This window comes from Malurus melanocephalus, unplaced genomic scaffold (genome assembly GCF_030028575.1).
Source record: "Malurus melanocephalus ecotype Western Australia unplaced genomic scaffold, MMel_1.1 scaffold_0, whole genome shotgun sequence".
Taxonomy (NCBI): Eukaryota; Metazoa; Chordata; class Aves; order Passeriformes; family Maluridae; genus Malurus; species Malurus melanocephalus.
Genome location: NW_026623232.1, coordinates 907,040 through 933,899, shown reverse-complemented (window position 1 = coordinate 933,899; position 26,860 = coordinate 907,040). Strand labels below are relative to the sequence as shown.

The window sequence follows — 26,860 nt, the reverse complement described above, 5'->3', positions numbered from 1 at the left end:
TTTAGGCAAGAAATCTATTGATTCCCTGTTCCTATAGGCAGTCTTACAACTCATTAAATCATTACAAGTGAGGAAACTCACACTTAAGAATACAGGAGTGGTGATTATTGATTGTCTTACATCTTTGTCTCAACAATCCCACCTAAGTTTCACTTCGACCTGTGTGTGGTCTCAGCATTCATGCAACAATCATTAAATAATTTAGGTTAACCACAATTTAATTTATTCAAATTATATTGTCCAAAAAATGTTGTAAACATATAAATATCAAACAAAAATATCAAACCACATAAAAGTATATTAAAACTATAGTTTTCATAGTGGGACTAACCAACCTGACAAGCTCAGTTAGAACCTTTTTAAATATCAGAGCAGAAATGCAGTAATCGTTTCAGAAATATCTAGCAGTTAGATAAATTTCTAGCTCAATTTTAAAACTGCATGTAAATCTATGTACTTTCTGCACTGTCAACATTGCTTAGCTCACAAATAAGACTCTGTTATCCTTACTTTTTCTTGGCCACTCTGCTTGTTCTCTACTTTTACACCATAAGCTTTGGACACAACTGTTGATGGATAGTTAACAGACTCTTTTCTTCCTGCTTACAGAAATACTGTGACAATGACACCCACTCCTACAGGTCAAAATCATATATCAATTACAACACGCATATCTGATTCTGCAGTGATGCTATTTTCATTCCCAGTACCTAATGAACCCTTTTGAACTGATGAAGAATTTAAATGATAATGACACAGAGGCCTGGAGAGTAGCCACAAAAATATCAGTGCTAAGTAACAGTGTAATATCCTCTTGATGTGCAAAAGAACAAAGTTTGTAAATTGGTTATGTTTGTACATATTAATTAGCTAACAGTAMTACAAGAAATATGCTATAATAATTTAAAAAATAACTGAAATACTGTATAWTTGATTTTCAAGAGCATACATATTTTACTAGTGGAATTATCAATCTAGTTTCAAGAAAATTACCAAAATGCAGCAAACACACTAGATGCTTATTGAAAATTATGTCCATTTAAAAAGTGAAAATCATGCAATAATTTCTGAAGAGGAAATACTTATTATAATACAGTATTAGAAAGTATATAGCTCTTGGACCCAGAGATTTCAGGTCACTGTAGAACTGGAAGACAGTACCATTTAGGACTGTTTAGYGAAATGGTGGTAAGTAAGTAAAAAAAGAAGTGTCTTTCACACAGGATACCCAACTCACAAATCACCTAAGAAGTAGCATTAAGAATTTACTGAATTAAAGCTGTCCTGTGTCTTCCTYCAGGCACAATGACCACCTCACTCCAGGATCGCCATAATGGGAAATGTGTCCGAGTAGTTTTAAGCAGCAATGACCATTTTGTTCCAGGCACACTGCGCTCCTAAGAACCAGAGAACCAGTGAGGACAATTTGTATAGATATGCACAGACAATGACATCTGAATGCATCAATTATTTTATCAAGCCATAACAAACATCCTCAATGCACACTTTGTGATAAACAGAGCCGGCACTATCCCAGTTTTTCAAGTATAGTGAGGTCAGTTTGGAGCATAATAAAAAAARCAGAGAATAAAAAAAACAAAAATAAACCTCTTCCCCCTCAAAGCAGCTCACTTTTTGCTCAAAGAAACAGAATATACAGATACTTGACATAAAAATGCTTTATCCTGCCATATTTCAGATTCTATTTTAGTGTGATCTCCCTTGCATATCCATGATCAGTTTGTTCATGATCAGTTTGCCCAGTGATAAGCTTCCATAGTCAGCRAGCAGTTTTGCCAGCCTAAACCAGACCTCAACTTCCATTTCCAAGACACGAATAAGATGTGAAAATCAGATTTTTTTTGTGATTAATTTGTAAAAATATCACATTGAGTTGTACAAGATTTTTAAACTTGAGTTCTGAATTTTGAAGCTCACTGTTTTTAAATACTTTGTCCTAACAATCTATAACATTTAGCAGAAATTCATGGAAGATAATATTCCTTTCCTGTTAGAAATGCTGAAGCATTTTCAACAATTGGAAATATTCTTAAAAAAACCCCAACAAAACCAAAACAACAAACMAAAATTTGGGAGATTTACTGACAGTATTCACAACAAACATTTAGATCTTGAAATGTCATAATTTTCATTATGGTCATAAGTAAGGTCATTTGATTTTTGTCAGAAAATCCCTAACCAGCTGTACAGCTAACATCTGCTTCTTCTGTCCAAATAAATACTCTGGAGCTAATCTATGAAACTRTGCTGTCAGCATTTCAGATACCAGCTCCATTTTACTTACCAGTTCAGACCTAACACAATACCAATCCCAGAGCCAGCAACATCTGCATTTCCAACTCTAGTATCCTTTTACTTTCCATCACAGTCGACATATTTCTTCCAAAATTTCATTCCATTGTATTTAGTTGATTTAGTTGATTTTTTTTCTCTTTTTTTTTTTTTCCTGGTTAATTTGTTTTCAGTGCTGTGCTTTTGCTTCAGAAGAGAAATTACAGGAGCATGCAGTCCACTTTAAACATCATTTCAGCATCTGAAAACAGCAGAAAAAAAGGTTTTCACTATTGTAGGCCTGTCTTTCAATAAAGCACATTTTGCTGCTTAGCAAGAATGCAAATACCACAGCCTGTATTCAACTGCAGAAATAGGATGACTTCACATATTCTTAACATAAACAGATTTGGCTGAATSTTCAATATTAAAAACTAATTGTAAGTATAAAGAATATGTAAACCACGTCTAGACATGAGAGCTATTCCTTGTAAAACTGGAGGTTTCTGCTCTAGCATAGAGGTGTGTGTGTAGATCAGGTATGCGTAAGATGAGGGAAACAAAAAAATTAGTGTCAGAATGCAAAAACTGGTATTGGCCTGATTCTGCAACAAAGTGTCTTTGCCTACTTTAACATTTGATCTGTTGCTGCATGTTGAAGAGATAAATTTTCAAGGATAAAAATTTGTTATTTTCAGGAGTGACTTTGAAAATTACTCTTCCACATGCTCCTACTCGGTGTTGAACTGCTTATGGAGTCCAGCAGAGGTATCGATACAAAAGTGAGTCAAGGCATAAAGGATTTATGCCAAATCACTTTCATCCTAGACAGATGATGCTTTCCTTCTGAGAAAAGATACATTTCTCACAAGGGAGAAARAAAAATTACTATCTTTACATCTTTGAATTCATGCAGTCTGTTTTTTTCTGGATCCCGTTAGGAACATAACAAACAGCTAAAGGCAGAGATCTTCCACTCTGACCTTGGGAAACCAAAGAAGTTACCCCAGTACTGAGCCCAATAAGCTTGTGAGTAAACGGTCTAAATTTGCAAACATCATAAAAGGTTACCTGTCACTTTTACAGCTTACTCATTCCAATGACTCTTGTTTTCACAGTAAAAATTTGAATTTGAGTCTTGCTTTCTATCCAGTTTCCAGGRACTACTTCTTACTCTTTTTATTTGCTTTTCTTCTATCCTTTTCGCCTTGCTATACTATTGAGCGTATTGCCAAGCAACCTGTTTTTCAAAACACCGATCACAGAATGAGGTATGATAGTCCACTATCTGCCTCACAAAAGCAGTAGAAAACCTCTCGTAATTACTTGTGTTCTACTCTCCTTGTAAACACACAGGAACTAAATGTTAGGTCAACAACTTTAACCCAGAAATAACCACCATCTAGGTCAAAGAAACTAATTTAAAGAATATTCTCCAGTGCTTAGGCATATTAGGTATTAGTCTTTGCTGGAAGTTTGATTTTTTTTTTTTAATTAAAACATATGAGCCATAAAATCGCTTGTGTGAAAAGAGGAAAGATAAATGGACAACTGCCTGTTCAAAAAAGGACCACTTACATCACAGATAGAGAAAAGCAGAGCAGAATAATAACTTCATGAAGGGGATGTTACTCACTCCCAATGAATAGAACAGAATTCCACAATGCAGAAAGCTGAAAGAAGATAACAGGTTCAGAAACACATCGAAGTGGAGGGTCAAGTATTCAAGTGTGGCAAGCTCATTTTTATCCCTGCAAGTTAAAGGTGGCAGTTCATGTGCTGCTGAACTATCTGTACAGATGTAATGAAACCTTCCAGTGGTTTTTCCACCTGTGCACGTACAGATTAGCAACCAGGCACGCACACTGTGTGAGGCGAGATATTGCTGTGAATGGCCTTTCCCCTTCCCTGGCATCAGCACAACAATTCCATGATCTGGAAGGATCATGAAATGACATTTCAGTAAGTACAACAGGCCAGGTTGTACTCAGGATCACATCATGTGGTTCCACTGAATCCCTTTATAAATGGCATTTGTATATGACTGGCTGACACAGCGCAGAAGAAATCCTGCTGTCATCTATTCTGATTACAAACGCGTATTCAACAGAGCTGAAACAGTAAACAAACAACTCAGCAACCTACAACTTCTAAAAAATAGTGCAACCTTTCTTTCTGAAGAAAAACCTTTGTCTGTCTGTACAGAGGGTGTGGAGCTGCAGGTAAGACATGACACAAGCTCTATCACTCGATTTCACATAGTGAGAAAACCAAGGACATGTAATTCTCAATATTGTTACTTCTACCTCTGCTCTGGTTATCTGATGAATTTCATAAGAGCTCCGCATTGAATGAATGGTTTAGGTTGCTTAAAGAATTGCCACCAAATGCAACAGAAAAAGTTGGTTTAATATGAATTTGTAAAAGCAGAACTTAAACATCTGATGGCAAGGTTCACTCTTTTACTATATGGATGAAACATACAAAGGAAAATCAAGGTAGAATTGAGCTGGAATGATTTACTACTGAATGATTTACAGAGAATGAAGAMACAAAAGTGTAAGGGAGTGCTTTAGGTCCTGTTGAATGCTTTAGGTATTTTTACATCCTTTAAATAGGAGCAGTTAACCACATCTGAGTCAAAGATTTGAACTAGCCACACCTAAGCTCTCATCAGTTCAGGAATTAAGGGTGTCCACTCTGAACCTCAGATTCAACAATGAAGCAGAGCTGCAGGATCTTCTGGTATGTTTCTCCCATAGAAAAGCTAGCTGGGCCACAGGAATACGGGATGCTTACAGTACTTCCCAGGCTGGAAACAAGCTGACAACAGTATGTCCTACTATGACAGGATCCAAATAAAACAACACTGCAGATGTAAATTTTGGTCAAAATAAGAAGTTTGCAATTAAATAGGTTGTAAACCGGACCAGCCACTGTATTTCCAAACATTCGTGTAGTAGTCATCCCTACAGGTGACATATATACCTAGCTTAAGAGTTTTTCCATTGGTATTTTAAACATTTGCAGCTCACATTTCCACTGCCTTTGCACATTTTCAAAAGGAGGTTTTTTTAAATTAAGTGTTGCCCCGCCATCGGGGCATCTTGTGCAAACGGATGRGGCTTGCAATGACCCCAAGAGCTAGGAAGAGTAACTCATCCTAGTTTTAGGTGGCAGGGTGCTCCTCCTTAACACAGACTGTACCTGAAACTGGAACCTGGTTTAGAGAAGAGATGGGTGCGAGCTGTCCCGTGCTTCCTCCCGAAACCCGCGGGGACTGCTGGAGGCGGAGGCACGATGCTGACCGGAGCGGCCGGCCGAGGCCGGGCAGAAAAGCCGGAGCCAGATGGGAGCTCCCGCTCCCCTGGCATTGCTTTCCGTCCTCGGGGGCAGCTGCCAGCCTGCCCGGAGAAGGCCACCCTGCTGCCTGCCATCAAGGGAAATCCCCACTCTCCTTAGGCTCTGCCTCCACCTGCCTCTTGAGGTACTGCCCAACGGGGATCACGGGGGMGGAGGAGGCTCTCACCTCCGCCAGTACCGCAGCTGGGCCAGGTGGGGAGACCAGAGACGGCTCAGCCAAGCTCCCCCACGGGGAACCAGCCGACCCTGCTGCGCTCAGTCCCGCCCGGGCCGCCTGGCAGAATGCGGCCGCCGTTTGGTGGCGGAGCGGCGCGGCCCGGCCCGGCCCAGCTGGCCGTGGGCCCGTCCCGGAGGAGGGCGCGGCCCGGCCCGCCCCCGCGCCGCGCACGGCGCCAACAGCCCGAGCGGCGGCACCACCTCGGCGGCGCTGGGCCGGGCTCCCCCCGCGCGTCTTTCTCGCCGCCTTTTCCTGTCTGCATCCTCCCCGGTCCTCCCCCCCACCCCCCCGCCATTTTCGCCCGGGAGGAGCTCGACGGGACTTTCCTGAAACTTCGCGGGGAAACTCGCCTGGCGCCTCCGGGGCGGCCGCAAACTTTCCGCGGCGGCACCCGACTCTGCCCCTCCGTCCCTGACTCCTCGGCTCCGGCGGCGGCTTCGGCGGGAAGTTTCCGATGAGCGCCCCTCCGCTGATCCGGCCGCCCAGCCCGCTGCCGCCGCCGGGGGCTGCTGCCGGCGGCGGCATCGCCTTCCACCTCCAGATCGGGCTGAGCCGGGAGCCGGTGCTGYTGCTGCAGGACTCCTCGGGGGACTTCAGCCTCGCCCACGTCCGGGAAATGGCTTGCTCCATCGTAGACCAGAAGGTAAGAAGGCCCTAAAGYGAGCCCCCTCCCGCCATCCCGGACCCTCTGCCCGCGGGCGCAGTTGTTGGCTGTGAACTTTCTTTTCCCGGCGGCTCTGCTCCGGGGATAACCGAAACCCATCCCGACTTCCCTGCCGACGGTCCCGCTTCCTTCCCCGCGGCGCCCTGCTTGTCTCTGCCGTGCCCCCACGACCCTGGTGCGGAGGAGGTTCCGTGCGGGATGCTCGCATGCGAGCATGACTTTTATTTTGCTGGCAGGGGATGTAAGTAGCTGTGCGAACTGAAAGCCGTTATTAAAAACAAACTCCGGCCGGATCTATCCGCTGCTTTTCAGTGCTGCGGAATGGGGGGCGCGGGGCACAAAAAGCTGTCAGCTGTGATGGCAGCGCGGCGCCCCGGGGCAGCTCACGCTGTCCCGGCCTCTGCTGGGAAAGCAAAGTTTCCACTTTAAAAAAAAAAAAAAAAAAAAAAAGAAAAAAAAAAGGCAAACAGTAACAAGGAAAAGCCAACCCCGACAGCCCAGGATTCAAAGCGGCGCGCTTCGCACGCCTTTCCTTGTGCCGGGCAGCCCGGCAGAGCCGCCGGCCGCGGCTGGGGCCCCGCGGCGCTCCGGTCGTGCCCGGCGCCGGACGTTGCMGGGCCGTGGGGGCGGGCGCTGCGCCGGGGACTGGAGCCAGGGGTCCGCGGTGCGGATGGCGCTGGGGGCCAGCCCCGGCAGCTGGCAGGTGGCCGCGGGGCGGGAGGGCACTGAGTCAGCCCTGGCTAGCRGCTGCTCCGGGCGGCCGTGGGGCACGGGGCGGGCGAGTGGGGAGCCCCCTCTGCCCCCAGGGGTGGCACTCACCGCAACTCCTCCGGAGCGGCAACATCGTCCGGCGCAGTTCACCTGCACTTGGGTAAAACTCGCGCAATACGCTGAAATCAGCTGAGCTTCTGCTGGAGCCTCCGCTGCCTTGGCCTTTTCCGATTTCTTTGTTGTAACACTCGTTAATTTTTTATTGTATAATAAAGTTAAGTTTTACTTTTACGTGGTCCTTTCCCACAAACATGCATAAAGTGTCATAGTGATTAGAAAGGAGAAAAAAGCTAGCCTAAATATTCAGGACGGCTATAATAGAAAAAAATTGTCTTCCTCTTCCCCCCTTGTTTTTACTGAGGTCAAATTATTTCAGGCAGGGATTTYATTTTGTTTTTAAAAGTTGATTGCTTTGCCTTACATCTCTTTGTAGATCATCAGTCTGAATGTCACTAAATAATGGGACTTCTTTTTTGTTGAAGAGCAACTAACGAAGTGTTTTCAAAAAAGTATAAAATATGCATTATTATTTATAAATTTTTCATTCTTCATGTTTTAAGAAATGGCTATCTGCTTTTTAAAAATTAAATTCTGGAGAATGGTGTACCCTTTTCTTTCATGTTACCATATTTTTTTTTTCAAAGCTAGGTCAACACCTGTTGGTTGGTCACATATGTCTGAAACAGCTTAAATAYTTTTCATATTTCACCATTCAAAAGTTATTGTGCTAGCAATAATGGAAGAGTTAAGATAGTTGTACTCATTGTTTCTGTTTACTGTGCTTGAGTAGTTTATTAATTTAATGGGTTTACTATAAATGTGATTTTAAACCTCGTTTCCTTGCAATGTACCATTGTGTAAAGAAAACTAAATGTGCTGACCTGTGCTCAGTCAAACTTACTTGAGTAAGTACAGATATACAAATTTTGAATGCTAATTAGTTGCAGTTTCTTGATTGCATGAAAGAGAGCATCATTTAGCTGCTTCTCTGCATGGTACACGTGAATGAGGAACTTTCTTCTAGTCTCAGTTTCTTGGAGCTGAAATGTCTGCTTTCCCAAGGCTGTCGAGAGGGAAGTGCCTCAAAGAAAGGGAAAACTGGAAGAAAGATAGGCTTTGGTTTGTTTGGGGTTTTTTTTGTTTTTGTTTTTTTCTTGTTAAGTGGTGGCTTCTACGTCCTCCACCCTGCAGAGCAATTTGTATGTTGTTTAGTCTCCATTTTAAACTTAAGGCTGCAATTATGTCTGTATGCATGATTTTACTGGCATGCATTGTTTCACTAAACTTCATGGGATGATTTGCATAATCAAAGTTRTTTGGTATCCTGGCAGAGACTTAAAAAAAATGTGTTATCTGGAACTGTTACGAAGTAACTGTTTGTTTGATGTAGATTCATGATTTTATCTTTTTCTGAAATGATGTAAAGTGTTGCCTACTCATGATTTTATAAGAAGGAGGTATTTGCTTACCGCAATCAAGCAGGAGACCACGTTGTGTAAAATATTATATTGAAATCTTAACTATTTTCAAATTTCTCTGAGTCTGTAAAGTAGTGGCCAACCAGCTAACAGATTTCTTCCAAACTTTGTTTGGTCTGGACTGTTGAAGCAGTATGTAAAAATGAGAAATTGTGGTTTTGTTTTTCTCTATGGTTGTCATCTTAGACTGCTAAAACCAACGCTGTTTCTGTGGTGTGCTGTTAAATATTTAAGCAGTCCTCTTGCACACAGCTTTATTTTTAGGATTTTGCTGACTTATCTTCAGTATCAGAGTCAGATGATCTGTTTATAGGGAGCCTCTTCCATGGTAATGTGGGCATACCTGATTTGAGATGATTATGACCCTTACTCTGTGCGGGTTTATACACCCGCTTAATTTACTCCTGCTCAAAATTTACATTTAGTGGAAATCAACTTCTTAGAGTGTGTGGAGTGGAGCGTATGTAGGCCTGGGTAGGATGTTAATACTGTGTGCAAGTGTATAGACACATTTATGTGTGTATGTGTATATATGTATAGAACCTCCATATTTCTGTATCTTTATATGGCAGATTTGTATATAAATAATACACATGTAGGCTCACATATATAAAACTTAGTTCTATGTATATATGTTTAGAAGTTTACATTTCCTCATGTATTTGCATTTATTTACACTAGAATACTTTAACTTTTGCACTTCAGATGCTGTTTAGGGTTTTTAATTATGATATAGTGCTATTGATAATCTAATTTACATGATATGAAAAATGGAATGAGCAAGGTGTGGCTTTTTATCTACTTTCCATGAGAGGCATTCTTTCATAAMTTTTATCCTGAGAGAGCTGCAAAGGCACTTCCTTAACAAATCTGAAGATGAAATGGTTCATATCAATTTCTGGCATAAATTCAAACACATTTCAATCTGTTAAGAACTATTTTGAAGACAACAAAATTTAGGTGCTTTGAGTTTGTGTGTTTTGTTTGTCTTGCTGAGAATCAGTCACTTGAAAACCTTGAGACATGTCAATGCAGGGCTATTTTTTCTTCAGTTAAAATGGAATTTTAGCATTTAAATGATGATGTAGTTGACAAGAAATGAGGATCAACTTTAAAACATGTGCCAATGTTTGACTTCTTGGCTGACTCCTGAGAAAAACAGTGGGAGGATATTGTAAAATATGATCTTTGTTTTCTGAAAACAGACAGTGTAAATTATTYCCCTTTTTGAGTTAGCTGCACACGATAAAACCGCATCTCCAGGACAAATGTGTAATGCAAAGCACATTTTAATTATGTGGAATTACCATGTTACCAAAGGCATTTTATACTAAAAAGATCAAGACAGTAATCTTAATACAACTTTTTAATACAAATTCATGCAAGTTTAATTCAAAGAGGAAATTAGTTATTATTTATGCTTTGTGTTTGTTGAAATTCTTTGTCATCATCATACCTCACATACAATGAGTTTTGGYACTTTAGTGGCATTACCGAGTTTTGAAAACTTTGAGTTCTCAAGTAAATACATAATGCAGTATTATTTGACTTGCGAATTTGTGTTTTATAAAATAGCCCTTTGGTCAGCCACTAAGATCATGTGCTGGCTAGGCCTTCAGCACTTGAAGGCTTAGAAGTTGTGAGGAATACAAAAATCATAGAACAAACACAAGAAAATATTTGATCAGAAATAGAGGAAGAAGTGAGCTGTGATAGGCTGTGTAGTTCAGACTGGTTTATAAAGGTAGTGTTTTAGATGGTTCAGTAGTTTGAGCAATTCTGAAATTTTACAGTGGGGAAAAAAAATACATGGTTCAAGTAGCATACTGCAGCTGGAAAACTGTGCCCAGATTCAGCTTTACGTAAGGTGTCTGGTTTAAATTAGGAGGATTGCTACAAATCAAATCAAGAACCTTTTTAAGAGTATTCCTGAGAATGGAACCAAACACATTCAGGAAYTGGTATGCATCCGCCTTTGCTTCTAGTTGTCATTATAAGGGAAGTCTTATTCTTAAATAAATAAAAAAGGGAAACAAAAATGAGTTAGTTTTGTTTTCTCAGGCTGGGATCTCTAAACTTGTGGTCTGAGCAAAGAAAGGACAAAACCTTTTCCAAAGGTGAAAATATGTCTTTTTCTGCAATGGTTTCAAGCAGTCTTGGAAAACATATGGCATTTGTTTATATTAATGATGGGGGTTTTATTTGTTTGTGGGGGWTTTTGCTTGAGTGGGTTGTTTGTTTCCCCCCGCCCCCCCCAACCCTACACATTCTCCCAAAATAAACAAGAGTAATGAAATCAATTCCTTTAGAATGGGATAGGGACTCAATGGTAAACAGGGTTCTGTAGAGGTTTTTAGCTTCAGGATAAACAGAGAAGAAACTGTCAGAATTTTACCTTACTGACCAAAAGTCATGCACTTTCATTGAAACATACAAATGTAGACATTTCATGTATTCACAACACTGTTGTCTGTAGTCACAGTCTGAATATGTCCTAGAAAAGTTATTGCAGATGTGATGTTTGTCTGTGATAGTCAAATTCTCATGGTGTCTTTTACTGGTGTACACTGGTAATAAAATGTTAATTTTTTTTTTCCCTTTGAAGTGAGTCTCTCTCAGTACTGAATGCTTTCCTCTGCCTGTATTGTGAAAGTCCCAAGTTGTTAAATTGAATTTGAGGAATGCAAGGTGCATTTATATGCATGGTTGCATATAAACATTTTCCAAACTCAAGGAAGACTTTTGATATTTACAGTTTAATCTTTTATTGATGTTACATTTATTGTTCTCCACCCTGGAAACTGTAAATCAGTGTATGTAACATTACTTTGTAGCTTAGTTCAAATTACTTTTGGAGCATATCTGAGAAAACTCTAGGAAAAACATAACTTCAGTGAAAGAGAGTCATCTGAATTAGTTCAAAGAAAGAAATGTTAATTTTGTTATGTAATCTGTCATGCATCTTGATAAGGAAAATGGGTTTAATAACACAAACCTTTGTAGAGCATTTGAGAATTTCCTAGCTAATGATTAAAGACTATTGAATGAATTGTCATAGAATAAAAAATAAGATGGAGCTCTAGATAGAGGCCAGGCTTGTAACCAAAGCAGTTCACATTTTAATTTTTAAAGCAATTACAAAAGGAATGTGTTCATCTTGTGTTACTTCTACTGATGGTTCCCCCTGGAAATACATAATTTCCATAATGATTTACAGAAAGTAGATAAATAGGCATGTGAGGTGCTTCCCCCCCCCATTGCTGATGAGATTCAGCTCTATCACCAGAGAAAAAATGGAATTTATCAATGAAGTCACAACATTTTCCAGACAGAGGTACCATGTGGACATAGTAWGGCATGTGCTCAATGAATTTGAAATACCCAAGGTCTGACTGTCTCGTAGAAGGCTTACTGGGTGTAAACCACATGATGACCTGAGAATGCACAGAAAGCCCAGTGTGTCCTGAAAGTCGGTGGGTTTATGATTGTATGTAGGTGATCTGTGCTGTGGATTGTGTGAAACACCCTGGTATGTGCAAATCCCTGTATGGATTTGTGCAGACTTTGTCCGTAAGTGTTTTCCTGTGATTTCTGGAAATCTCTCACCAACATCTGAAGCTAACTTGTTCTTCTTACCTAGATTTTCTCCCCTCCTTCTGCCGTGTTTAGAGATATCTGGCTGTGTGGTTACTGTATGTTTAAACTATGATTACTTGTAAGGAAACAAACACACTTAGTCAAATCTGCAAAATGTTACTTTTGGTTTCTTATTTTTACTGTATTTTGTATATGAAACTATTTCAGTTAAAAACTTGTAACAAAAGTGTGTTTGCTTTTTTTTTTTTTTTCAAGTGACTATGCTGTCAGTTATTGTAAGGTCTGGTGTGGAATTTTTAAGATACAGCTATGTGGAATTAAAAATTACAACAGAAACATCTCTCAGTCTCAGTGTACTCGTTGTATACCTCAAGCAACCTGTGATAAACACCTGCACTGTTTGTAGATTTTAAAAAAATTGTACAATGGTGTAGGTCATGCTGGGTTCTTGACTTTGCCCTCTGGTTGACATCAGACATGTTTATGTTGACATTATGTAATACGGTTGCAGTTACATCGCTGCAATCAAGTATATAATTAAAACCTCTCTTTCAAGTGTTTATCCAAAGGGTAGGTGAACTGTTCTCTAAAATACTTTATTAATCTTCCCTGTAGAACACTGTGGCTGTATGTGTATCTTTATGTATATCTTTATGTCAGTGCTAGCAATTGACTTGTATATGTTTCTTGCTGTTTGGAGGAGGACTTCCTTTTCTTCTGGAGCTACTACATACTTTTTACATARTGCCATTTTCCTTTTTTCGAAAATTGTCATTTTTTAAATCTGCTTTATGGTGTGTTCTGATAAAAGCATAGAATGATTAGGGGTTGGAAGGGACATTAAAACTCACAAAATGTGTAAGGTTACTCAGAGCCCCATTCAACTTGGCGTTGAAAATCCAAGGGACAGGAAGTCCACAGCCTTTCTGGGTAGCCTGTGGCAGTCACCCTTATAGTGAAGAATTTCTTGCTGATGTCTAATCTAAACCTACCCTCCTTCAGCTTAARGTCRTTGCCCCTTTTGCTGTTCTATGTCCTTTTGAAAAGTCCTCTCCAGCTTTCTTGTGGGCCTCTTTAGGTACTGAAAGGCTGCTAGAAGATCTCCCAAGAGCCTTTTCTTCTCCACTCTGAACAAAGCCAACTCTGAGTCTTGTCTTCACAGGAGTGGTGCTTAAGTCCTGTGATCAGCTTACTGGATCTCCTCTGGAAACATTCTGACAGGTCAGCTTTCTTGATCTGGGGACCCCAGATAGAATACTCCTGGTGGGGCCTTACCAGAGCCAAATAAAGAGGGAGAATCACCTTCCTCGTCCTGCTGGCCACGCTTCTTTTGAAACAGTTGGCTTCTGGGCTGCAAGTGTACGTTGCCAGCTCATGTTGCGATTTTTTGWCCACAAACATCCTGAAGTCTCTCCTCAGGGCTAGTCTCGATCCATTCTCCACCCAGCCTGTACTTGGGCTGGGATTGCCTCGACCCAGGTGCAGCACTTTACACTTGGTCCTGTTGAACTTCATGAGGCTTGCACAAGCCCACATYTCAAGCCTGTCAGGGTCCCTCTGGATGGCTTCCCTTTCCTCCAGCTTGTCAACTGCACCACACAGCTTGGTGTYGGCAGCAAACTTGCTGAGGGTGCACTCAGTCCCATTGTCCATGTCACCAACAATGATGTTCAAAGTGCCTGTCCCAATACCAACCCCTGAGGAAGATCCACTTGTCACTGCTTTCTTTTGGACATTGAGCTGGTGACAGCAACTCTTGAGTGAAACCATCCAGCCAAATTTTATCTACCAACAGGTCCATCTGTTAAATCCATATCTCTCCAGCTTACAGACAAGGATGTCATGCAGGRCAGTGTAAAATGCTTTGCACAAATCTATGTACATAATGTCCATTGCTCTTCCCTTATCCACTGCTGCTGTAATCCCTTTGTAGAAGGCCACCCAATTGCTCAGGCATGATTTGCCTTTAGTGAAGCCATGTTAGCTATCACCAATCACTTTTGTATTTTCTGTGTACCTTAGCATAATGCCCAAGGAGCTGCTCTATGATTTTGCTAGGCAGAGGTGAGAAAATAGTTGTTCCATTTTTCTGTATCAGACTTGAGTGTCACTTTTGCAGGGTTGACTGTAAAGGTTCTGCTGGAAAGGCTGTCTGAGTTTTATTATGTCTCCCTTGCTACAAAAGAACCTGCTCTGCTCTGACATCCCCTTTGTTTGCATTTTCCTGGATTGTGGTTTTGATATGAGTGTCCAGGATTTTGCAGACTAAATCAGACTTCTTTCTCAGGCTTTTGACTTTTTTCTTCCTAATACACTTCTAGTACTGCTAAATGAGCTCTTACTTTTTGAGACTTTTCTTTCTTTTTAAATATTTCTAAGCAGGAAATGGTCTAAAACGATGGCAGACTTGACACTCGAAAACCGTGTGTATGATTAAAATAAATTGTGTGAATCAGTTTTTGATCTTTTGTAGTTTAAGATATTGAAGTATGCACTTCAAGTCAGCTAATTCATGAGGCAGGTTTTTGCTTTCTAAATGCTCTTCTAGTTTTGTCTGCTGAAACAATGTGTAAGATTGGAAAGGTAGTATAATGTGTCACACTATGGAGAAATAATACTGTGGATATACTGCAGCATACTCCATACTGCAGCATGGATATGTTGCACTGATTTATGCATAGACATAAAGTTAGACATAAATTTCAATGTATATTCATGTCCATACTTTCTCTTCCTCCACATATTTGTGGCTTCCTTTTGCTTGTTCCTTGTATYTGTTTTCTTCTTCAGCTGAGGAAAACTTGGTCAAGAGATAAACTTTCACTTCTCCGACTATACAATGTGTATATTTGTGTGGTGATTGTATCTCTTACATTTCTTGTTGTGTGTGCCGCTTGTGCAGTCAGAACCAGATCAGAAACAGCGTTGTGACATCCAAGATGGAACATAGCTAATTAATTTGATAAACATATATCAAATTTTATATTTTTTTAAAGTAAGAAACATGAATGTACATCATCAATCTGGATCTTGGCTGTTTCCTGAGAGAAGAGAAATTTAGAGATTATTATTACTGGTGTATTACTCTCATTACTTCCAATGTGACTTTAAGCACAAGGTATATACAAAGATCTACTAAGAGAAGGCTGTAAACCATGACCACAGTTGCCAGCTCTAAACATCTACCATGTGTATTTTGAAAGAGCTGTATCTGAACATGTCTGAAAGCATSTTCCTTTTCTAGAAATTATTTTTTAAAAAGTCAACCTTGAGAAACAATTTTATCCCAAGTGTTAGAATTAGTTTTTGTTAATGTCTTGTCAGTTGCAAAAGCACACTGGGTCTGGGAGGAAGAATCTGGCTGTGAGGCAATTTGCCTGAAAGATGCTTGTCCTTAAAACAGTCTTTCCTCCTGAGAAATCCCTTTACATAAAAATAGAAATTATTAATGTATGTGGGCCATAGTGGTCAAGCATACTGTCCTGTCAGTGCTGTATGTCCTTATGTAATTTATGTGTGCTAGGCTGTGGTGTGTATTCAGGTGAAACGTTTTTGAAAGCCCCATAGAACCTTGGTCCACAAAGGGTTAAACGTCTTAAATTGTGTTATTAGTCCATGGGGTGAGGGTCTGTGGCATGAAGGAAACTTCACTGATAAGGAGATGACAAAATGAGTTGTTGTTTTCTGTTTAGCTGTAATAATTTTCCCATTTTGCTGTAAAGTTCAGCTCCCTCTGCATTTCCTTTAAAGGGCCAGGTTACAGGTTTGCTGTCTGTTAATATGACAGAACTCTAGGTGTGCTGACCATGTTGACTAATGTTGTAAGTGCTGATTTTACCTCTCTGAGGATTTCATGTTGCCACCCAAAATCAACTACATCTAGGAAAATCTTAAAATTGCATACCAGAATAATAAAAAGCACGCATGTTGTAGATATCTGAAAAGTCGAACTCATACGTTTGTTCTGTTATATTTATTATACTTACCTCTAAATAGAAGGAATGCAGCAAAATATGTAGAATATGAGTAGGAGTCTGTTAATTCCAAACCCACACAGTTTTCAGTGCATTTTTTCCTAAAGGGTTGGCTGTCCTACACTCAAAAAGAAAAAAAAAAAGTTGAGTGAAAATTGAAACAATCTGATCAAAATCTGTGTGTGTTTGTGTGGGGGTGGAGGGAATTAGGTTAAGGGAAAAGATCTCTTGATTTTAAGCAATGTGATTTCCTGATTTCTGGAGGAAAATTAAATATTGCTGTTCATATGTTATCCTCCTAACAGTATGTCTGCAGGTCATTTTGTCACAAGTAGCTTGGTAAATTGTCATAGTAGCAAGAGTTCAGGTAACTGTAACAGATTGTCAGGCAAAAAATATAGTATATTCAAACAGTTTGGAAGATAAAAATACTTGTGCTCTAAATCTGGAAATTATTAAAGTATATCTTTAATCTGTGTTTATGATTGTGTGTCATGCCATGGGGACCTGACCCAGGGAATGATGTATTTTTCAAACCATACAAAGAAATGGCAATGTCCTAACTTTCAGTTCTTAAACTAGCTTAAATGATCATCCAATGTAAACTTTCTCTTTCTTTCATTCATTTGACTACTTTTATTTAGCAACTCTCACAAAACTGGGGAGGTTCTAAGCTGTATTTCTGGTGCTTGATGTCAACTTAAGAAGAATTCACAAAGGTGAGAGAGCTAAACTCTTCCAGCTGGTGACAGAGGCTGAAACCAAGAACAATGACTGAAGAGTTATGGTTTGAAAGAGATTCAGATTGGACATTAGGTAAAAAATTTCCTTAATAGGAGAGTAGTGCAGTATTGCAGYGGGCACCCAGAGAGGTGGTGGAAGCCTCATCTTTTGTTTTTGGACTTGGGTAAACAAAACCTTGTGTAGATGATAGTTCTATATATCTATAAGRTATCTATAGATATCTATTTATCTATATCTATATAGCTATAAGAGAGAAGTCAGACTAAATAACTCGTAGATGTTCTGATGTTTCTGTGATTCTTAGAGTATGCAGGGAATCTTTATGTTTGTACAATTGTTACTTTAATGTCTAGTAAATATTAGGCAGCCTATAGTATAATAGAACCTTATTATAAACTATATTCTTGTGTACAGGGAAGAATTCCCTCCCTTCAGTGCTTTGCAGTCAAGGTGTACTAGTGTTTACACCACATCTTGAACCACATGGAATGATATCTCAGCATATAAACCCAGCAGTTTATTGGCAGTATCTTTGAAAAAAACTCCTATGAGAAATCCATCTTAGGCTGTGGGCAAAAGCCCAGTAGTTCCATATGGAAAAATCGTTAATAAAAAATGCACCAACGCTGTCCACATGAAGTAAAGACATATCATATGGATTAGACATAACTCAGCAGGCCATTCCCCTATATGTTATCTATCCTTGCAAAATGGTGATGGGTTGGCCTGTGCAGAGAGTAAAGGAAGGACTGATATAATGAAGAAACACACTCATCTGCTGCAAAATTTGTTTCAAATGGAGCACTGTGCACCTTTTCAAGGAAGAGGATATACTGCTTGAGAAGGGAACTGATGGGTATGTGTTTGATTTATCCATCTTTGCAGGGAGGACACCTACATTGTAGAGATGTTTAGCAGGACAAAAGATACATTTTATTTTGTGCAGTGTTCTTTATAAATAAGGCCAGCTTTACAGATATTTATATGGTTGCATTGTACATTTGGCCTACTGAGCATGTAGTGTGGGAAAAAAGTCTGTAAGCATACTGAGATTCAGAGGGCAGTTGTCAGATTTGTAAACATTAACTAGGTGGTTTCTTATATTTTTTTGAACAAACTAATGGAACTGCTTTTCAAATAAATTTTTTAAACTAGGGTTTTTATTTTTGTTGAATTCCACTGTGGAAATAATTTTCTTTTATTGCTTGGAAGATAGGATTTTTGGGAATGGTAGATTATAGGGCTGTTATACAGAAAATGGAGCTGAACAGTGTTTTATAGAACACTTCTTCAGGAAAACGAGGATTCATAATGAAAGGCCTGATTTCTGTTCTTGGTAGTTTTATGTCAAGATATGGCGACAACTTGTACTTTACAGGTGAAGGAAAAAGTCTGCAAGTAAATGTTCGTCTAGAAAATAAGTACTGAAGGCTGTTGTGCAGTGACTTAGGCTGGGAAAGCTGGAGAAACAAATGAAGTGTGTCTAGTAAGAAACACCTATCAAATTTATYGGTGCACATATATTTTTGTCTGGAATTTGTGTGATAAAAAAATTTACCTGAAGCTGGACATATTCTTTTCCCTGAATGGTCACTAATATAAAATTATATAACCCACCTATATTGTTAATGAAATTTGAAAGTTTGGGTTTTCAAAGAGGCCTTCTACATATATTTTTTAAGTTAATGTGACTTTTCAGAGAAATCAAGCAAAATGATTAATGAAAACACCATCTAAAATACCTTAATAAAGTAAAAAATACTGCATAAATAAAGATAAGAAAATATATTAAATATATTGCTGAGATGCCATTTGGATATGGTCCTGGGCAACCTGCTTGAGCAGGGAGGTTAGATTAGGTGACCTCTGGAAGTCTCTTTCAACTTCAGCTGTTCTGTGATTTTGTGAAATAAGGTAAGAAACAGAGAAAACTTCCACCGCTCTAATGGAGTATGTCAGCTGTTGAACTACACAATCCCTTCTTGAAATGTAACCATTTTGCCTCAGCTCCTGCCCTGACAATTTTTTGTGTTTCAGTGCTCATTTTGAGGCAGTCGTCCACAAATACGATTGTTTGGACCAGCACTTGTCTTTTGCATGTTCTGTGATTTATGAAAAGTTTACAGCCTTTTCCTAAATCCTGTCCAAGAAAATTGTCCAAAACAAGAATTCTAAGCTATGTTACTGGGAGACCATGCTTTTCTTCTTTGTGCAAAAAAATATATATCTGCTCTATGTCTTCAATTATGTGTCAGTTTGTCATACTGCGAGGTRAGTGAGCTGCTGTTGCTACAAACTTCAGCTAGCAGCTCTAGAAACAGGAGCGTGATTTGGCAGTGGTTATTTGTTTTAGTAGATATTTGTTTTCTTCTGACAGGGGAAAAAAATTTCTTTCCACCACTTTACCTGTATTTATTTTCACATTTCTGTTTCCTTGTGTGCAGACTTGCTTATGTAGCACAGTTTCAAACATTGTTTATCTGCTACCCACTGCTTTCTGAAACTACATTAATGTGCTTCAGCTGTCTTTTCTTCTGACAAATCCATAACTAATGACAAAATGGTGCTTTTAAAATTATTCAGACTGTTTCTGGTGGAATGAAAGAATGATCTGCATGTAATCACTTTATCCAAAGAGAAGAAAAATAGTCAAATACATAAATTAATAGTATGTAAAAAAGTTTAAGTCTTAGAAATGTGTACACTGCTGTAATTTTTTAAAAGTTCCTACAACTCCTCTATTTTATTTTTCAATCAATTTTTATAATGTATTACTACCAGTGAATCAAATGTGACTCATAAATCTGAAGGCATATTGGATGTAGCTGTGTTAGAGTAATCAAAAATGTCTTCAAATTCAAATACTGAATTTCAGAGTGTTTATAGAAGTGTGTAACATCATGACTTTTGAAGCAAACTATTCTTATTTTCAACTTTTCTTGGTCCTACTTAAATATTTGAAAATTAAATAAATATTTTTTATTTCTTACCAGCAAGTGCCAGCTTGCTACAGGTCGGAAATAAATGACTAAAATTTGTCTTATGTTATTTTTCCTACTGAGTATGCATTGTAATTTTTTCAAGTGTCATGGTGGCTCTGCTGGCCCTTTATCTTAATACAGAAAGTTTTCACTGTAACTGACCAAGAAAAGAACATGGAAGAGTTAAGAAAATAGGGTGAATTGTATACTTTTCCACATGCTTTTCACTGTTTGTTTTTTGGATTTGGGTGAAGCTATGGATCATGTGAACCAGTGCACGATCTCATGGATTATGTGGAAATCAGTTGTATTTGCCCTGAAGAATGCCTGTACCTTACAGTCTTTTCAGTAAAAGCTGGCAGAACTTTTTGCATACCATTGAAATGTGAAAATATACTAATTTTGCATGCTCTTTCAATAATATTTTGTGCAATCTCTATAGAGGCATTTTAAAAATAGATTAAATGTAACTAAGATGTATCAACAGAAATCCATTCATATATATGAAATTATAATGTGATCCTTCCTCCCCAAAATCAAGAAAGTGAAAATCGGTTTAATGAACCTGTCAGTTTCAGGGCTACATGAAAACATTTGAGTGGCAACTTCTAATCCATCAATAATATTCTCTGTAGGAGCTACTAAGTAAACAGGATGGTTGTTGAACAATGCTTATTCAGGCAGCTTGACGTCTACAGCCTACAACTATCAAATGTGTCTCTCAGTATTCTAAGTGGTCTCCTTTTTCCTATTGGACAAGATTCAGAAAAGTGGAGCCTTGACTTTTGCTAAAATATTTAGAATGTCTCCAAGATCAGTTAGACTTTGTAATAGGGTAGCAGGTGCAGACATGTTGTGTATAGTAAGACATCCTGTATTTCAGCTGAAAACTAAGAGTTAGGATTTTAATATTTGTGCGGTTGCTTGTTAAAAGGTTTCTAGTTGAAAGCAGCAAGTTGGGGTGGTTTTCCAGAACCTTCTGAACTAAACTGATTGGCATGTCTAAAAATGTGCAGAAAATAGGCATTCTTCAGTAGGATAAATTGGTTCATGTTTCATGTATATTGGACACCTCATGATATAGYAGTAGAATGTAAATTTAAAACTGTTGATCATTTTTTTGTGCTTATAATCATAATCTTCTGAGCAAAACCGGCATATTCTGAAGTTATTTTCAACTCAAGCATTTTGTTTTATGACATTAGTATGCATGAATGCCTATGAAAAAGAGTTTGCAGCTGAAGGAGTGAGCTTTTGCTCATATACTAAACCTCATTTGTTTGGTCTTTGTCTCATGAAATGTGGAGGGAATCTGAACTAGGGTTCTAATAATTTCTGAATGCACCCATTTTTTTTTCTCTCCAATTAAGAACAGAATTACAATTTGTGTAACCTTCCTGGGGTAATTGTGAAGTAGAAACTCTGTTGTCATGACATGAGAAATCAGTTGAGTAAGCAGTGGCCAATGCAATTAGGATAGGTAACTTAATTAAAAAAGTAGGGAGCAAGATGAGGAAAAATAGCTGAAAATGTGTTAATGTTTTGGGAACATTTATAACTGAGAGCAAGGGCAATTTTTTTGAACTACAGAAACTACAAAAATACAGGTCTAGGTTAGATGCAGCATTTTGGAGCATTTTGATTTGTCTTTATGAAGGAGCGATTGTAGTGGAAAAAGAATTCTGCAACAAAATTAAAGATTCATCTTACCAAATTAGTTTAGTCCAAGAAACCTTTACAACTCAAGCTGAGGAGCATAACTGAAGAGTATCAGTTCATTCATTTACAGATTTTTGTTAAGAGGATGTAATTTATTCCCATAGACAAGCATAAATATTAAGTTTCATGAAATGTACAATGTGTAATTAAACACAGAAATAGTATGCTAAAAACATACCAGGAAATGCTGTGCAGTTTTAGCTCAGAGCAAACTAAATGTGCTTTGGTCTTGACTAAGTTTTTGCAAGGAGAACAAATTTGATTTAAACTGACTTGGAAAAATGCTTCACTTTTACCTTGGTTAGAGTTTGAAGTTGTAAAACTTTACTGTGATTTGACTTTACATCTTAAGAATATGATTACATTTAAAGCAAGTCTTTTACTGATTATAAATGTGGTTATGTCCTTAATGCTCTCAGCCACAGATTTTCTGTTTGTCAAAATGAGGATAGTCTCCTGCATTCCTTAAAGTAAATTAAGCAACAGTAAAATAAATACTTGAGCCTGGATGGAAGTCATTTGGATCTGATCTCAAAGCCTGGAGAAATAGTTGTCCGTGAACTTTTTAATTTGCCATACACTTCCAGTGTTAGGTTGTTTTGTGTTTGTTTTCCTATCAACTGTTTGCACATGCATGCTTCTTGCATAGCTCCCTGAATGTCAGCCAGCACTTGAGGGTACTTGAAATTGTGTATCTACAAAAGGAATCTGTTTCCTGGGGAACCTGAAGTTTTTTCTTCCTTTACCTTTAGGAGTCTTTTCATGCAAGTTCAACAATTCTTTTTAGACCTTATAGACAAATACTTACATTGGTTTTAGGAGACACAGGTAACATGTGAGTGAATTCTTACTAGTCAGTTTGTGTGCTACTGTAGCTGCAAGAAACAACCATTGGGAGAAAACAAATTTTCATAATTTCTCCCCAGCATCGGATGAGTGAAGAGGACTTTTGTAATGAAACCTAGGGAACAAGAACATAGTGGAATTTACTGATTGAAATAATACATGAAGAAGTGTAGCCTTCAAAAAATTATGGACCTGAGATAAATTTTTAACCTGAGAATGAGATACTCTATAAAATGTACAAACTGAGATTGACCTTTGAAAAAGTAGAAGACAATTAGGGCAGAGCTGTAAAAGTGTTGACATCTGGTTCTTTATGCTACATTTGTGTCTGGAACCACTTACATGCTATATTCTAATTTACTTGCAATAGTAGAGCAGGAAATCATGTTTGTAAAGCTCACTGCACAAATACCTTGAAATAGTGAATATCTAGTAGATTTAAAGTGATAGGTCCATGCTGGATGTATTGCTGGTAAAGAAAGTAATTCCCGTTTCTTTTTTGTTTGTTTGTCTGTTGGTTTGGGGTTTTTTTTCTGTGTAATGAACAGAAGATGAGCAGAATTGTCTCCAAAAGAAGAGCAGTATTATGAACCTTARTATTAAACTAAACCAAAACGTGAAACACACACAGAGGAATACAGACGTAAATTTTAGGGCTGTGGGTCTGGGGTTGAACTGGGACTGAGTAATGAAGGAGGCTGTTGCCAACATGAAGACTTTGAATCATAGAATGTGAAGGGGTTGGAAGGGATCTTAAAAATCATGTAATCCCACCCTCCTGCCTTGGGCCGGGACACCTCCCACTAGACCAAGTCATTCAAGGCCTTATTCACCCTGGCCTTGAGCAGGGTTGGAGCATCCACAACCTCCCTGAGCAACCTGTTGTGGCTGTCTAACCACCCTCACAGAGAAAACCGTCTTTCTAATATCACACTTAAGTTTTCCCTCTTTCAATTTCTACCCATTGCTCCTTGTGCTATCACTGCAGTTCCTGATGAAGAATCCCTCTCCAGCTTTCCTGTAGGTACCCTTGAGATACTGGAAGGTTGCTGTGAGGTCTCCACGCAACCTTCTCTTTGCCAGTCTGACTTTTGGCAAATTTTGAGGTGCATCTGGTGAATAAGGCAGGGAAAAGACCTGGAAAAGGAGACGAGATAATGACATAGTTTATGAAGTTGAGTGTAATTTTTTAGGTTTGTATTTATCCACATACCTGCTGCTAAACAGCTTTGTGCAGCAAGTCAAGTAACTTAACTAATACTGCACCTTTGCTTTCTGTTTGCTCAGTCCATGAGTCCTGGCTTGCCTAAGTGTCAGAGCCTGCAGCTGCTTCTTTAAGAAGTGCTTAACTTTGAAYGAGCTAAACACAATGTAATTAATACCGACTTATTTTGAGTGTASGGAAGGAGCAAAAAGGAGGAAACTGTTGTGGTTTTATCTTGTCAATTGCCCTCCGTTGTCCTTCATCACCTTAGCCATGGATATATTTATATAACTATATCAAAAAGTATTTTCCCTTACTGTTCGTGCTTGTGGCTGCAACCACATCCCTTCTTATATTTTTCAACACAGAGAGTGTGCCACCTTCACTTTGGGGTTTGCGTTCGCTACACATGATGGGAAGTACTTTGGAAGAAAAACAAACAAGAAAGATTAAACTGGGTACAGGCAGCTACTTTCTGCTTACTCTTCCTTGGACCAAGTTCCTGATAATTCAAACAGATGTAATATTTCTAATTTCATGTGTCTGTTATCACAACGATAGTTTTTGAAATATTCATATACTCTAGCAAACAGTAATTGAGAAATACAAAAGTAATTGAGAATTTTTTTTTCAAATGTTATTTAACAAAATGATCAGCATCTTTAAATAAGTTGCTTCATACTGTATCAAAACAGTAGGGAGAAAACAAACCAATTAATCCCAGGCACAGAGTGATGGAGGCATCACAAGTAGTATGATTATAAGTGTAGTGACTCAGTGATGTTGTCCTGCAGAGCAGATGGAGTTTTCATAGGCAGCCTTAATTTTGGCACTTTGAATTTTAAAATGTCTGGCTTTGCAAACTTAAACATTTTTTTGTGTATGTTCAGATGTGTATATTACACATCTAAACATACACAAAAARGGAGTGGATTCAAAAAGGGAGTGGAAGTTATTTGTACCAAAGTCCATGTGCTTTATCACTAGATTTGAAAACCTGAAACCCTTAAAGTTTTGCCAGTTGACCTAACAATCTAGAGAAATATGCGTAATGTTTTTGTTTTCATTCTGCAGCTGGTCATATCATCACATTCAGTGATGAAATAGCCTATATTTAGAAAATGTCTGCTAATGCTTCACAGAAATTCTTATATAAAATTGTATTCAAATATTTTTGCCAAACTGGTTTTGCATAAGTTGTTCAGGTGATCAAACTTTCTGTTTTGCTGGGTTGAACAGTATAGCAGAAGTAAATCAGTGCCAGAGCAAAAACTTTGTGATTAAGTCATATGATGCTTACAAATTACACTATTTGTACATTAGAGGCATACTCAGGAGCAGTTCTAATTTGTCCTTAGGTCCTCTAATTAAGAAGTATATTGTATGTATTTAGTTTAAGAGCACTACTATCTTAAATGAATGTATTTGATATGTAATTTTCATTACTGTGTGGTAGCTAATGCTAATGAGCAATGTAGTAAATTGAATTTAGCCTCATAAACTTAGGTCAAGTCCATCTATCACTCCTCCATTCCAATGACTTGATGCAATTAACTTTACTTCTTTTAGGYAACTAGATGTGTCAGCTGTCCCTTCTGCAAATCTGGGCATGCTTGGAACTTTCTTTAATATGGACACCCTGAGGCAAGGACTTTSTGTGCTAGGAATAAAGTTTAATAAATTGCCTGCCTCATGAAGAATGTTAAATGTGGATACTATTACTGGCATTTTTCTACTTAAAACAAAACATCTGCAGTAGGAATTCTGTTTCCTTTCTCCTCAGTTGCCTTTACTTATTTTTGCTTAAGGGAGGAACATGGGAAATGGATTGAAGTCACCATTGTATTTGTAACTCTGATGCTGAGCAATTAAAATGTTTCTTTTGGATTTTTCAATTACCTGAAGTGAGACTTGGTTTTTGTTTTTTTTTTTTCTGGTCTCCATACTGCACCAATTTTCCCCTTGGACATGAGGATTTCAGTACATCAAAAATCTCGTGAGCCAGACTAGCTAAGTACTCTGGTGTCCAGTAGTAATAGTTAGGAGAAGCTCATTAAGGAGGCGTTTCATGCCTGGCCCCCTTTTATGAACTCATTTCTCAGGCTGCCCCTTAAGTCCTTACCATTTATTAGTGATTTTAGGGGGCCTATCCATTCTTATTTCAGGATCAGCTTTGGACCTGTGGTCCATTAATTTGGTTTATATGGTTTTGATTCTGTTGATACTTCTGCTTCCACATTTTCTTTGTATGAATTCCAGAAGATCCCTATATGATCTCTGTAAAAAGAGCTTTGAAATTTTCTCTAAGTCTTGTATGCTGTCTCTGTAAGGGACGTGAGGCATTTCTTGCTAGAGTGGTATTTCCAGTTAGAGGGAAAGTCAATACTTGTCAGATGGAGCATGCTGAGAGCTGTGTGTGTAAACCTTTTTCTCCCATCAGGGATAGTTTTCTCATATCTCATAGTCTTCTTGAATATTTTGCACTGTATTCAGGGAATATACCACAAACTTTTGGAACTTTGGGTCTGAATAAAGAGAGTGATCAGTGCAGCCAAATCCATTGGTCTGGTTTGTCACAAGTGTGCTTTGCACCCTATTTCATGAGGTCCTTGCAGAAATTCAAGAATCGTATGAAAAGTTGTAATGTGAAAAAAAAAATGCAGTCATCCTCTGCCTTGTGATGGACACTGCTGGTTGGGTATGAAGATAGTCATTTGTGTCTGAGGAGCAGATGAGTCTGCTTAGGTTCATTTAGTATGGGCTGGCTGGAGTGTGGACAGTTAATAAAGCRTGGTTAAATTATCTTAGTCACATTTGATGCTGTAGCTGTGCACTTTTAGTTCGTCTCAGTTGTGAAGTAAAACGTTGTTTAAGTTAAAATAATTGTTAAAAATAATCTAAGCATGGATCATCTGTTTATCCCATAATCAAAATTTGTCATGACTTGGGTTCTTTGGGCCTGAACTGAATATTGCAAGAATACATGATTTTTTAGTGGGCTTTTTTTTTT

At 38.6% G+C, this 26,860-nt stretch overlaps 1 protein-coding gene and 1 long non-coding RNA gene across 3 annotated transcripts in view; one reads left to right on the top strand and one right to left on the bottom strand.

Moving 5' to 3' along the window:
* Positions 1 to 244: 244 nt before the first annotated feature.
* Positions 245 to 5,980, bottom strand: LOC130572335 (uncharacterized). 2 transcript variants are annotated; one of them, XR_008965263.1, is made up of 3 exons: positions 5,500 to 5,980; positions 2,306 to 2,554; positions 245 to 1,397 (listed from the first exon to the last, which is right to left on the bottom strand). It is a non-coding gene; the product is annotated as an uncharacterized LOC130572335 (long non-coding RNA). The 2 variants fall into 2 exon arrangements; XR_008965233.1 differs by lacking the exon at positions 5,500 to 5,980 and adding an exon at positions 3,871 to 5,488.
* A 64-nt stretch (positions 5,981 to 6,044) lies between these two features.
* The window catches only part of PRKD1 (protein kinase D1), a 112,595-nt gene continuing 91,779 nt past the window's right edge, over positions 6,045 to 26,860 (top strand). The window contains exon 1 of the mRNA XM_057372285.1: positions 6,045 to 6,515. Coding sequence (XP_057228268.1) covers positions 6,327 to 6,515 — 189 coding nt within the window. The 5' untranslated portion in view covers positions 6,045 to 6,326. The remainder of the gene's footprint in view (positions 6,516 to 26,860) is intronic.